The following is a 13,631-nucleotide window of genomic DNA, read 5'->3' on the forward strand; positions in this document are numbered from 1 at the left end:
TAAATAATTATGGCATATCTTTATATGGCCATGGAATACTTTAGTCATTGCTGTTTGTTTATGCAATAAAATAGCTCTGGAACTATACATTAGAAACTGGTAACGATGATGGCCTCTGGGAAGGCACTGGGCTGAGGGGCCAGGAATGGGAGGGACTTTTCACTTACCATTTACACCTGATGAATGTATAACCTATTTCTACCTACAAACCCAACTGAAGAAAAAAAGTTTTCTGGTGGTAGAGAGTACACTCACAGTTTTGAACACATTGGAAACTTGAAATAAATTCTAACCAAAGAGTCATTAGTTATGATGGGAATCATTTTGAGAAAGTTCAAGAATTGAAGGCCATCTGAGCTTCCCCACCCACGTTTTCTTTTCACACAGAACACAAAGCAAAAAGGAAGGGAAGGGTAAGAGCGAGACATCACAAAACAGTCATGAAGGCAAGAAACTGGTAGGACAGACACTTTATTGTGGCTTGCTTGTAGTAAAACATTCAACCCTTCAACATGTACTTTTTTTCCCCTGGAGACCACAGCGTGATGCTCAAAGGCCTTTAGCATCATCTTATGTCAGTCTAGTCAATGGTTACCTATTTTATAGTTCAACTAATTAGAGGAAAAAGTCAGAAAAATCTGGTTTTAACATCCCAAATTAAGGGCTGCAAGATTTGCAACCCATTCATATAAAGTGCTTATGTTCAGTGCAAAGAGGGCAGACTTAGAAGGACAAGCGGATGCCAGGGAATGATGTTTCCTGGAAGACAGATGCATTGTATGACTCGAAGAAGGAAAAGCCACTTGACTTGTTAAACCTCCCCCAAAAGAGATCTAATATTTTCTTTGAAGCTTCTCTTCTCTACAGGACCAAAACTTTGAATCTGACAGATGCCCATGATGGTTATTTTTTTACTACCAAAAAACCTGGTTCAGAAAGAAATCCACAGGGTCTAAGCACCAGAGATACTGACTTTGGCTTCCAGTTCCTGTTTGTTTCAGCAGCAGATGTGAGATCAACAGACTGAGCTCTGGCTGGTGGGAGGCTGAGAGCTGCAGCTTTTTCTTAGGGCCCTCACTTGCAAATCCAAGTCATTGAGTACAACAGACCCTTTTAAAATCATGTCTGGGGGTGCGTGGGTGGCTCAGTTGGTTGAGTGTCCGACTTCGGCTCAGGTTATGATCTCACGGTCTGAAAGCTCGAGCCCTGGGTTGGGCTCTGTGCTGACAGCTCAGAGCCTGGAGCCTGCTTCGGATTCTCTGTCTTCCTCTCTCTCTGCCCCTCCCCACTCATGCGTGTGTGTGTGTGTGTGTGTGTGTGTGTGTGCGCGTGCGCTCTCTCTCTCTCTCTCTCTCTCTCTCTCTCTCTCTCTCTCTCCCTCTCTCTCTCTCTCTCAAAAATAAAATAAAACATTAAAAAAAAATCATATCTGGTGTGGGAACACAAGCCAGTGCATATTAAAGGAGTACTTCACCTGGTTTTCCATCAACTGGACAGGACCATTTCATCATCCCCTTGTTCTGACTCTTGTCTGCAGGCCCAAACCCTGATTCCCTCTGTGAAGACAGAGAAGTGTACTGCCTTCTCAATGACCCTAGGCCTCTGTGTATTCACCCTGTGGTCCTGATGAGACTGTAGAGAAGCAGGACAGAAGAGGAAGTGGATTCCTGACCATTTTAAGGAGCACAAACAGGCTGTTAACTCAAACAGGTAGTCTAGCCATTTTAGGGCTAGGATCTTGGTTACCATTTCTCTTCCCAGACTCTCTAAGAGGGAGCCACATTCTCTCTTTCCTGCAGGGATATTCACAAAAGCCAGCTCTGTGCTTGTAAGCAAGCCCCCTGCATTCTTTTTGGAGAGGTTCCCCTTTCTTTCCCCACAGCATGAATGCAATGGTGCCCCTCTGCTGGTGAGTGGGGCTCTGGCCCCCTCACTGTCTGCACCCACAGCTTTCAGACGCCAGCACCTGAGGACGCTTCTGTTCAGACTACCTTCCAGAGACTCATGGTTACTCCTTGTGCTTGTGAGAGGGCACACTCGTAAGTTTTATTCCACAGGTAGCACTTGCCCCTCGCCATCTCTGAATTTTGGGGAGAGAAGGAAGAAAAGAGGCAATCCTTTTGGTGCTGCTCTATAATTCTCTGTAAAACCCTTCTAGTTCTGAGGAGCCATTGAGCATCTCCACACGGAGGGAACTGTGTACAAAGAGGATGACCCGGGTTAAGAACCAAAACGCAGGGAAGGTGTGCAGACTGGCAGAAGTCTAAAGTAAAGTGCCTCTTTTTGGTGGGGGAGAGTTTTGTTTGTTCAGAAATGCTTAGGCGTAAACATGAGTGCACAGAAGTGTGCACACACACTTACTCACGCTGAGGTAGAAAGAACTGGCCATCTCCGGATGAACACGTAGATCCCACAGTTTGACAGAAACATGGCACTTGCGTGGCGTGAAAGGTCCTATCCTTGCCCAAGGTGGCAAGTAGGGTCCGATCCAGCTCTTTCCGACCTGGGGCAGAGCCGGGGAAGTCCCACTGCACAGGAGGGGAGAGGTAGAGATCATCTCCATCTCTCCTATTCTATAGTAGTCAGGCCTCGCTGCACACGGTCACTTTCTGGAGCCTGAGCTGTGGGTGCTCCGGGTGTGGCTCGTCAGAAGCCACTGGGTGCAGATGTCTTGCACTACTGCATCCCCACTGCTCCTGGCAGCCTGCTGCACCTGCTGGACAAGGGCTGCAGCCCGTGAGTGTTCTTGCTTCACAGCAACCAAGTAGGCAGAACGCAGTTTGCAACATGTCAGGTAGGCCTGAACCTGGCAATTGGGCATAAGAGACAGCCAAGAGGAAACCATCACCAATGCTGAAGCGACACACACACAGCTGTGTCAGAGAGCTTGGCAGACGAGAGCACTTCTCACCTACCAAATTAAAAATTGGGTTCTTGTCTTTCATTACATCGTAGCAACTCTTCAAATATTCCGGATGTTAACCTATTACACTGTTATTTTATAATTATTACAAGTAACCTAAAAATTTCAAAAAGAAGAAAAGCAGGCAGGCAGGCAGAATCTGGTCTCTGTCTCTTCCTTCTGAGGCCCTCCTCCTCACTATCCTGGGCTCTCCAGCTTCCTGCTAGCTTCAGGGTCAGCACTGGGTCAGCACTGTCATTGACAAGTTATGATTTGATAATTGTTTGGGTGATTATCTGATGTCTGTTTCCTTGACTAGATTGTAAGCCCCATGAGGCCAGGAATAGTGTCTGCTTTTTCTACTTCTTGTACTCCTGGTGCCTAGCACATGGCCTGGCATTGGCAGGTGTTCAATAAACATGCATTAAGTGAATGATTGAATGAATGAATGAATGAGCCATCATATCTCTCTCTTACGATGGGCACAAAGATTCTTCCTTCACTATTTTTTGGTTTCAACCTGCTGAATTTAAAATCTTGTAATAGGAAGTTCAGGGATGAACACGTATACACACACACACACACACACACACACACACACACACACAGTTAGAAAAGGGCTAACTAAGGGATAATCTCACACTGACTTGACTTTTGCTGTTTGGATCAGAAGCGTCTCAATTTCAGGTGTGAGGGGTGGTCTCTCCTGCACTCTGGAGACCTTCCATCTCACAAATCCCCAGCTTAATGGAGACTAGAGCCCACACCTTCCCAGGCCCCGAGCTCACCAGCACATCCCTGGTTTGCCAGTGTGCTACACCAGCCAATAGCAAGGCCCTAACGAGTTGCCTCAGCTTTTACTAACAGCTGACTTTTTGCTGTGACAGTCCCTCTTAGTGGTTGGAGGGGACTCTTCTCTCTTCATATTTCATCTTCCATCTTTTTTGTCTTGGTCACTGAAGTCTTTCTATCTTTCTATCTGAAGCTCAGCTACAGATAATTTGCTAAAGCTAGAAGATGTCCAATATTCTCTAGGCTCGTAAGTGATCATGATCAAGTCCTGCTGTTTGGGTATCTACCTGCTACCCCATGATGTTCACTCTCACCCAGGCCTTTGGCTCTACTTAGCACCTATGTATGTTAAACACAGTATCATACGTTGTCAGGCAACATTCATACCTATAGGAAGAGGGCATTTTTGCCAGACAGTCTGGAATAGGAACTGAATAAGGCTGGTTTTTTGGCAAGACCTTGGCCTAAGATCACTTAAGTGCATTAGAATAAGTGCTAAGAAAAAAAAAAAAACCCTGAAAAAAGAACAACTGCCTAGATTTTAATGCATGTCTTTCCCAGGGCAAAGCCTCTTTCCTGCTGAGGGGGAGGCTCACTGAAGGCTTGGAAAAGGTCTGCAGTCTGGGGATCAGGGAACCGGGGTATCTGGCCTGGGTGCTGGATTCTCATTATGATTCTGAAACAGTAATTCTCACAATTCAGAATATCAGAATCCTATCCTATATGAGGTCATCTGGATGTTGCATGCATAAATGAAGAAATGCTAAGAACATAGTCTTCCTAATCCCTCAGCTGAAGAAGGCCTGGTAAATTCAGTACAGGGACTAGCAAAACTGCCATGGGAAGCAGTTCTGTGGTTATATAAGAAGCCATGTGCCTGAAGGGTGCATGGGTGGCTCAGTCGGTTGGACATTCAGCTGAGGTCTCATGACTAGTGAGTTTGAGCCATGTGTTTTAGTCTGCTTAGGATTCTGTGTCTCTGTCTCTGCCCCTCCCCCACTCATACTTTGTCTCTCTCTCTCTCTCTCTCTCTCTGAAAAATAAACATTTAAAAAAATTAAAGGAAAAAAAAAAGCCATGTGCCTGACATTAGTTTTCTTCACAAGGGACTCAGCTGCCAGATCTTCCCACTGCTAGTGGCCAGGGCAGTCTGGCTTGGTTTTCCTAGGCCTCTCCTGGCCTGTGGGACTTCCTCTGGATGGCAGACAGATTAGATTAGCCTGTAGTTAGGCACAAATAGGAGTAGTTGGGAACACTTCTATGCTGGTTGGCACTCCTTGCAAAAGCACTGATTTCCTACTCAACAGGGAAGAGATCACTGACCTCAGGGAAATGGCCTGTTCTGGAGAAGGAGACACTAATGGATATCTGTTGGTCAAGGGTTGGGTGGGGTGTCCTTCTTACTGTACAGGGTACCCTTTTCCCTCCAGGATAAATAAATGTCTGCCCACTTTGAGAACCTCATTCAGTCAACCTGAAGACTGATATGAAGGATTTCCTAGGACTCTCTCAGAAAAGCTCTGCATATAAAATGGAGATTCAACAGTAGCCTAGGACATGTTTGTCTTGGGGATAAAGAAATGGGAAGGAAAGGCTCACAGAGTCAATGTGCGTTCTCCCTCAGTTTTCTCCCTTCTGCACCTCCATCTGGGCCCCAGCTCCATCTCTGGATAACAAAGAAGCTGAGGTACAGGTTTTGTGGGGAGCAAGGGACAAAGGTGAAAAGGTGCTATTCAGGAGCAACACCAGGTTTAGAGAAAATTCTGCTCACCTTGTTGTCATCACTGTGTATTGCCTGGATCAGGACCTCCAGCTCCTGTGCAGAACAGAAATAGCAGTTGTGAGAGGAAGAAGAGTCCCCAGCATGGGAGCTGAGGCCCAATCCAGTCTTAGCCTGGTCATTCTGACTCTTGTTAAACTCTACTACTTCTTCTTCTTTTTTTTTTTTGAAGATTTCATTTTGTAAGTAATCTCTACACCCAATGTAAGGCTTGAACTTCTTACATCCTCAAGATCAAGAGTCGTGTGCTCCACTGGCTGAGGCAGCCAGGCATCCCTTAAACTCAACTTCTGCTATTAGGGCACCAAAGGAAAGCTAGGGATAACACTAAGCTGGGGAATTTGAGGAGAAAGAACAGCTCCCAAAAGGCCTGTTATTGGCCTTCATGAATGGATGTGGCTTTGTTAACTCCACAAAGAAGCCAGAGGGGGGCAATTTCATAGGCAACATGCTTCAAAGGCCATCTACAGACTCACCCTGACCTCCTCTACAATCACAGGGAGAAGCTCAAATTGGTCATCCACAGACATTTCCAAGTGTTGCAAATATTAGACAATAGATATTGAGGGACACCTTCCAGGTATAGAGATTATCAAGAATTTTCTTTTCAGGGAAAGGCTGATTAGGGTGAGGCCACTATTCCAGGGAAGGGCTGATTAGGGTGAGGCCATTACAGAGGAGTCAGAAACATGAAGGGATCTTACAGAGTTTCAGTACATTATGAGTACATTACAGGGAACAGAAAAATAAAGAAAGGGATATGAAGACACTGAAACAGATAGAGGGGCAAAGAGGTATAGAAGCGAGCGCACCTGGGGTGGAATTCTCTTGAATGCTTCCAAGCAGTTGAGGAGGATGGTGTCCCCATCACTTTTGGCCGCCATGCCTGACTCACTGACACACTTGAGCAGCTGTTGGATTTCACTGTATTTCTCCCTCTCCACCAGCTGCCGGGCAGCTCTGCAGTAGGTCGCTGCAGCATCCAGCTGGAAGTCCTAGAACAGAACATGGAATGATGGCCTTCGGGTAGCAGAGGACATCAGCAAGGGGAAGGAAGGCAATATTTAAAAAGCTCCCACTATGCTTGGTGTAGAAAGCCATACTGATCGTAGTCATGACAAAAAAAAAAACCACGTAACAAACAAACAAACAAAAACAAGCAAAAAGTTCCTCTTTGGAATTAGGCAGACATTTAGAAACAACTATAAAAATCATAACCTTGATATCTAAAATAGTATATTTAACTTGCTGCCTGCCACTTTCTAAAAACATTCTAATCCAATTTCCCAGTTCGTTCTTTCTCTAATGAGCCACCTTTCTCTTAGGAAAGGGATGTTGGATGGGGCGCCTGGGTGGCACAGTCGGTTAAGCATCCGACTTCAGCCAGGTCACGATCTCGCGGTCCGGGAGTTCGAGCCCCGCGTCAGGCTCTGGGCTGATGGCTCAGAGCCTGGAGCCTGTTTCCGATTCTGTGTCTCCCTCTCTCTCTCTGCCCCTCCCCCGTTCATGCTCTGTCTCTCTCTGTCCCAAAAATAAATAAACGTTGAAAAAAAAAATTTTAAAAGGAAAGGGATGTTGGGGGTTAGTATTTGCTGCCGTGGACACTTGGTGCTCTATCGAGAGATGCCTCAGTGTTTGGAAACAGACCAGTTCACCAAAGGACTGATTTGCTGGAAACTACCAGATAAACCCTTTAAGTCAGGCCGTGGTCTAGGACAATCCTCACCCGAGTCTGGGAGGAGCTGCAGCCCTGCCTGCCCGCCAGGGGTAGCTGCATGTGCAGAGACTTTTCCAACACTGAAATAATGTGGAAAAGAAAGGAACCGGTCCGATCGTTCACGAAGCCACTGATCCTTGAGACACACAGTGTGCTCTTTCCACTCCAGAGAGTGACGGTCCTTAGAGTGTCTGCATGGAACCGTGTGGTGGGGGTGGTCTGTAGAAACTCTGCCCCTGTGGTTTCAGTACCTGCCCCAGACTCTCTCGAGCGCCGCAGCTGCACCTGTGTCTTCTCACCACAAACAACAGGAAAGGTACTCCTTGAGCCAGCACCTGGGCAGATGGAGTGTGGAGGGGCAGTCCTTGCTGTCTGCGGCTCTTCCTGTTGCACGGGACCATCTCCCCCCACCTGCCACATCCTTCAGCCATGCTCCCTTCAGAGCACAAGCTGGGGCTGCGCAGGGGAACAGCTGTGAGGAGCTGTTCTAGACCTGATAGCTTTTGATGAATCTGTCCTTGGTTACTTGGCTTTTGGCAATGTGTCCTAGAATCTTGAATGTGACTCTGCTCTGTGGTAACCACCTCGACTACATTCATGACGTATATGTAAATCTGCTTTATCTTGGGATAAAAGTTTTCTGAAGAACAATCTCTCATGGAACTGTGGTCAGGTGCTGACTGTTCTCAGAATAAGTCTTGAGTGATTCAAGACATACCTGCAGAACACGGAATGCAATTCCAAAACCATCTTCCACATTTTTCCCTCCTAGCATGACCTGAAAAGGAGAGGGAAATGTGTATAAAGAAGCAATAATTACTGGAGTAGCCCCTCTATCAAGAATAAGGGGCCTCATTTATTCAACAAATATTTGTTGAGACTCTACCAAGCACCAGGCACTAGGGATACAAGAGTAATCAAAATGGATTTGATCTCCAGCCTTCTGTGGCTCATGTCTTAGTGGGAAGGCAGTCATCAAACAAACAACTGAAATACAACTAGATGATGACAATTGTGATAAACTTCTGAAAGAGAATAGTCTGTGAGAGGTCTGAAACATTCGTAGGTACCTTGCAGGCAACATCCATTTTCATGTGGTTATTTCCAAAGAGGGTTGGCAGAGGCAAGGTGGTGATTTGAGAGGTCCCAGCACTTTCACACCGATGTAAGAACCTGGTCACTTCCATCTGCAGCTGAAGTGTGTTCATGTGCCTATGGTGACAGGAGACACATAGTATAGCCTCAGGAGGGGCTTTAGGAGGGACTAGGGCAGGGTGACTGAGAAATCATGATAAGATGGCAATGGAAAAGGTGAAAGAAATGATATGGAGAGAGAAGAAATCCAAAATACCCCCTGATCAGTTACAACAAGACAAGATAGGGTGGTCTGGTGCCCTGTACAGACTAACTGCTGCTCCGTGGAACTGGACAAAGTCAAGTCTCTGCATCAGTAAGTATTTAGGAAGCACCATGTGCCACTGATAACAACAGAGCTCAAGAGAGACATGAACCCTGCCCTCACAGACTTCATAGGCGAGAGGAGAGATGAATAATGAACAAACATACAAAGTATCTAGCGACTGGGCCTATGAAGGCAATGAAGGCAATGAAGGCAGGGTGCAGCATTTACTTTGGATGTTGTGTCGTAAGCAGAGGGAGTGTAATGGGTAAGCAAGTATAAAGACTGAGAGGAGGGAAGGGCTTGGTGTGCGAAGGAGCCCCCAGGAGGCCAGTGTGTCTGTCACTCAGCAAGGGAGAAGGGAGGAGTGTGTGAGGAAGATGGAGATGGGCCAGGCCAACACCTTGAGGACCTCTTCCGCCTGCCTACTGGAAGGCATTTGGCATGTAGTCTCATCCCAGTACTTCCCTCACTCTCTTCTATGAGCTCCTCTGTAGGCTTTGCGTGCTTGTACTGCACACTGTCACTTAGGAATGATCCCCTTTAGATGAGTGGTTCTCTTTCAAGGGTTTAGGAATGGACAAGAGCGGCTTCATCGCCAACAGACACTCCTTTCTAGCCGTTCTGCCCACCCTAATTGTTCCCTGAGCCATGGTCTACCTGGACACATCAGCTGCAGTCATCTTCTTTTGGAAGAAGGTGGTTTTCTTCCTTCTGGTGCTGCGAGAGGTGTCTTGGAGGTAGATCTTCAGGTGGTCCTTGGCCTTAAGTAACCACGAGAGTTTCTCTCCCAGTTCTGTGTAAGTCTTTGCTTTGTGACTGAAGAACCGGATACAGGTCATGGCGGCCCGGACTTGGTCCTATAAGAGGGAAATGAATATTCAGATCAAGTGAGATCAGGGATATTGGAAGGTGGGGCTGTTAGGAAAATTCTGACTTGATTCCCATCCATAAAGCCTAGTCGCCAGCATGGGTTGAACAACTATTTTGTATCAGTTACTCCTAAGCCCAAGGGATTCTAAAGTGAACTGACTGGCTGAGCTCCTGGGAAGGATTTTATTCCACCACAGAAGAGATCTTCAAAAAGGATACTTTTGCTTTTCCATTCAGCTTGGCTTTGGTCTCACTTTGGCTTTGAATGGTTCAATTTCTCTGTGATTTAGTGTTTGCAACCCTGGGACAGATTGGGAGAACCTTGTTACCTCATGCACCTTCTCTAAAAAACACTTATTTATTTATTATTCCTTATGAATTTTGCATTCATGCCTCATGCTTATTTCAAAATTGCCACAGACCTCTTTTTTAACCTTCACATTCCTTGAACTCTAAAGAATGCCATTACTGACAAGGTTACGATTTGTCTCTTTGGGATGAGAATGGAAATCCCAACACTATCCAACAATACTAGAGAGCAACATGGATTTGCTCTAGGGTTGGTCAAATAGTGAAGTCAGGGACCAGATGACAGTCTTGTTCCCTCGTCTTGCACAGTCTCTCCGTTGGCAGGTTGTCATCAACAGATGTAGAGGGCAGGAAGGGGCTATTACCTTCATAAACTGCTGTAGCTCATATAGAATGTGGTAGTAGTTCTTCTTCTGTAAATGTTGGCAGGCAGCTATCAAGTACTTTCCCCAGCTCTCTAAGGTTGGATCAATGGATTCTAACAAGTTCTCCAAAGTGTGTAGCTTCCCACTTTTATAACTTGGCTGGAAAATGCCTTCTATGAAGACTTCTGGAGGACTCTCCTGCAGCAGGGCAAGGCAAAAAGTCAAGTATTGAGCCTGGTTCTGGCACTCTCTGGGATCCACTCTGGATTTCCTTCCACTCACACACCTTCAGCTTCCTTCTACAGTGGTGCTTCTTAACATTTTACGAGTCACTGATTCCTTTGAGAACCCCACTCTGATGACTGCTCCCCTTCTCTCCTTTCCTGAACAGAAAGCTCCCTGACAAAGTCATCTACGCTCTCAGTCTCCAATTTCTCTCCTGTGATTGTCTCTTCAACCCATTCTTATCAAGCTTTTGCACCCATCACCTCACTAAAACTGCCCCCGAGGTCACCAATGGTCTCTAAATTGTTAAATCTAAAATTCTGTGCCCTTGTTTTCCACCTGATCTATCAGGTGGATAGCTGATGGCTTTTGATATAGCTGATGGCTTCTTCCTCCTTTTCTTTTTTTGGCCAGATTTTCTTTATTTGGCTTCTAGGACATTACCCTCTCCAGGTTTTGTTTCTACTTCTCTGGCTACTTCTTCTCAATCTCCTTTGCTGATTCCTCTTAATTTCCTCAGGGCTTAGGAGGAAGCTATTCTCTTTTCTTTCTATACTCACTCTTTTGGTGATTTCATACAGTCTCATGGCTTTAAAACTATTTGGTGATTGTGCCTAGATCCCTATTTCCATCCTGTTCATTCCTCCTGAACTCCAGAAGTGTATGTCTAAAATATCCAATTGCCTACTCAAAATGTCTTCTCAGGTATCTAGTAGACTTAATACATCTAGAACTTCACTCCTGGTTGTTTCTTCCAAATCTCTTCTGTAGTTTTCCCTTTCTCCGATGGCAGTTTTATTCTTCTAGATGTTCAGATTAAAATTCAGTCAGATCTTCTCTCCCTCCCCAGTATAAAATTCACTAGCAAATTCTATTGAATCTACCATCAAAATACATACAGAATCTGCCTCTATCTGACCACCCTGGCCAAGGCATCATTATCACTTGCCTGGATTATTGAAATAGCTTCCTCCCTGGTCTATCACTTTCTGCTCCTGCCTCTTTTTTGTCTAATGCCAACCAATCAACCCGAATGGTTTTGTTAAAACATAAGTCACATCATGTTACTCCTCTGCTCAAAATCTTCCCGTGGTTTTCCTCACTCAGGACAAAGCCCAAACCCTCACAATGTCCACAAGGCCATATATGGTCCCTGTTTGACTGGGCCCTTGTTGCCTTTCTGACCTTATCTGCTCCTATGCCTTCCCCAGCTCACTCTGCTCGAGCCACCCTGGCCCTTGCATTTGCTACTCAAAGACTACGCTTTCTCCATAATCTGCACGGCTCACTCCCCACCTCCTTCGGGCCTTTATTGAGTGTCACCCTCCCTGGGCATCCTTTCTAAAACTGCCCCACCCATCCCTGCCCCTGCCCTGCTTTATTTTTCTTTTTACTCATCACCTATACTACAGATTTTATTTACCTTGTTTATTGTCCGTCTCACTGCTATAATGTAAGTTTTATGAGGGCAGATATTTTTGTCTGTTTTTTTCCCACAATGCCCAGAATAGTCCTTGGCTATTTAATAAATATTTCTTGGATGAAAGAATAAAAGATAAACATTATGGATCAACTCCTCAGGAAAGTGCACACATATACTAATCCCTTCCCTTCTGAAGCTTATCTGTGGTTCAGAGACCCTGTGTCATAAATCCGCATTCTATAGTCATAGAAAAAAAAATCATCTCGGCATTTAGACTTTAAACTGTGAATAACTAATGGAGAGTAAAGAATGGCTATAAACTCACAGTAGTATAACCATGTCGGCCTTGCAGCACTGGGTACAAGCTGTTTAGAACTGGAAGAGTTCTAAGCTTTGAGGACATCCACGGTGGGTGAGGACTTCTTTTCTGATTCTGGCTGTTCCTAACTGAGAAACCCAGACCTAATTTAAAAGTTTTAGGACGGACTTTAAAAAGCAGGGGGATCAGCTGCATAGGAATGGGAATTTTGCAGAAGAGCAATACCTTAAGAGCTTCTATTTAATCTATTCATCTACTCATTCATTCATAACTGGCACTAGGCCAGGCATCTGAAGACACAGAGAGGTAAAACCTAAGCTTCCATGATCCAGAAGGGATGACACAGTTGTAAAGAAGCAGCTGCAATGCGGTGGGATCAACACAGTAACAGAGCTGTACTCTAGATACAGTGGTGGTGTGTAGGAAGTGGGGACTGACGTTGCTTGTGTGTTCTATGGAGGCTCAACAGAGAGGGTCTGATAGGATAAACAGGAGTTTTCCAAGAAAACAAAGAGGGGCAGGGTATTCTAGGTAGGGGGTACAGCACATGCAGATTCACGGAGGTAAGAAAGTGTAAGGTAAATAATTTCATAGGCCTGGAATGTAGGGTATATCTAGAACTTGTGAAAACAAACTGGAGAAATCAGGGGGCCTGATCTGGGTGGGTCCTGTATGCATGCCAAGGAATTTGGACTTCATCTTATGGCCACAGGGATCTTCTGAGGGCCTTTCAGAGAGGCGAATAACATGAACTATGAATAACATAAATAGCATGTATTCCGATTTAGAAAGCTCACTCTTGGGCAGTGCTGCAGGTAAAGGGGTGAAAAGGACAGGGAACGAGACCAGCAACAGAACACCTTCCAGCTCTAGCCAGTCAGCTGTAGTTTTCACAATGTGTTTTTCTGTTGTTCCCTATCTGCTTGAGAATTAAGATATTTTGGTTCAAGGGTAAATATGATTATAGGAGATAAAAAGAAGGCTCTTTCCTAGCTCTGACAAATGTAAAGCAGGGTAATGCTGTTGTCAGCTTATACCAAGATAAGTAAGTAAGCAGATTAACTCTCTGAACTAGTCAACAGTTAGAAGAAACAGAACTGGTTGATTTCCACTCTCAATTTGTGTTTAGGAAAAGTAGCTTTATCTCAAAACTCATTTGGAAACTGAGGAAAAGGAAAAATTTAGCAATTAAACCCTAAATAAAATAATTCTTACTTTATTCCTGAAAACTGGTTAGTAGCTAAGAAATAGTAGCTAAGGCAGTAGTGAAAACATTTCCCTTTCACTGTCCTGTAGGGGTATGGTCACCATGACTGTGAACAGTAGACTTCACCTGGAGCAACCCTAGAAGATGTGTCCATTTGTAAACTTTCTCTGGCTGCCATTTTGAATTAGGGTGGCAGATTGAAACTGAAGTATTGAACTCCTATATTTTCCTATGAAATTTGGTCCAAATCAGCCAAGTCCTCCGAAAATATTCTTGGAACATTCTTGTAAAAAAGTAAATACCAAAGGGTCAGGGGAAAC

The 13,631-nt window shown here is 45.1% G+C and overlaps 1 protein-coding gene across 1 annotated transcript in view; it reads right to left on the reverse strand.

Moving 5' to 3' along the window:
• Window positions 1–455: 455 nt before the first annotated feature.
• ZFYVE26 (zinc finger FYVE-type containing 26) overlaps window positions 456–13,631 on the reverse strand; it is a 69,026-nt gene continuing 55,850 nt past the window's right edge. Inside the window, exons 36-42 of the mRNA XM_043554362.1 lie at window positions 10,138–10,335; window positions 9,251–9,450; window positions 8,262–8,403; window positions 7,910–7,969; window positions 6,287–6,469; window positions 5,466–5,510; window positions 456–2,806 (exon numbers count right to left, since the gene is read on the reverse strand). Of these exons, the coding sequence (XP_043410297.1) occupies window positions 2,603–2,806; window positions 5,466–5,510; window positions 6,287–6,469; window positions 7,910–7,969; window positions 8,262–8,403; window positions 9,251–9,450; window positions 10,138–10,335 (1,032 nt within the window). The 3' untranslated portion in view covers window positions 456–2,602. The remainder of the gene's footprint in view (window positions 2,807–5,465; window positions 5,511–6,286; window positions 6,470–7,909; window positions 7,970–8,261; window positions 8,404–9,250; window positions 9,451–10,137; window positions 10,336–13,631) is intronic.

This window comes from Prionailurus bengalensis, chromosome B3 (assembly GCF_016509475.1).
Source record: "Prionailurus bengalensis isolate Pbe53 chromosome B3, Fcat_Pben_1.1_paternal_pri, whole genome shotgun sequence".
NCBI lineage: Eukaryota > Metazoa > Chordata > Mammalia > Carnivora > Felidae > Prionailurus > Prionailurus bengalensis.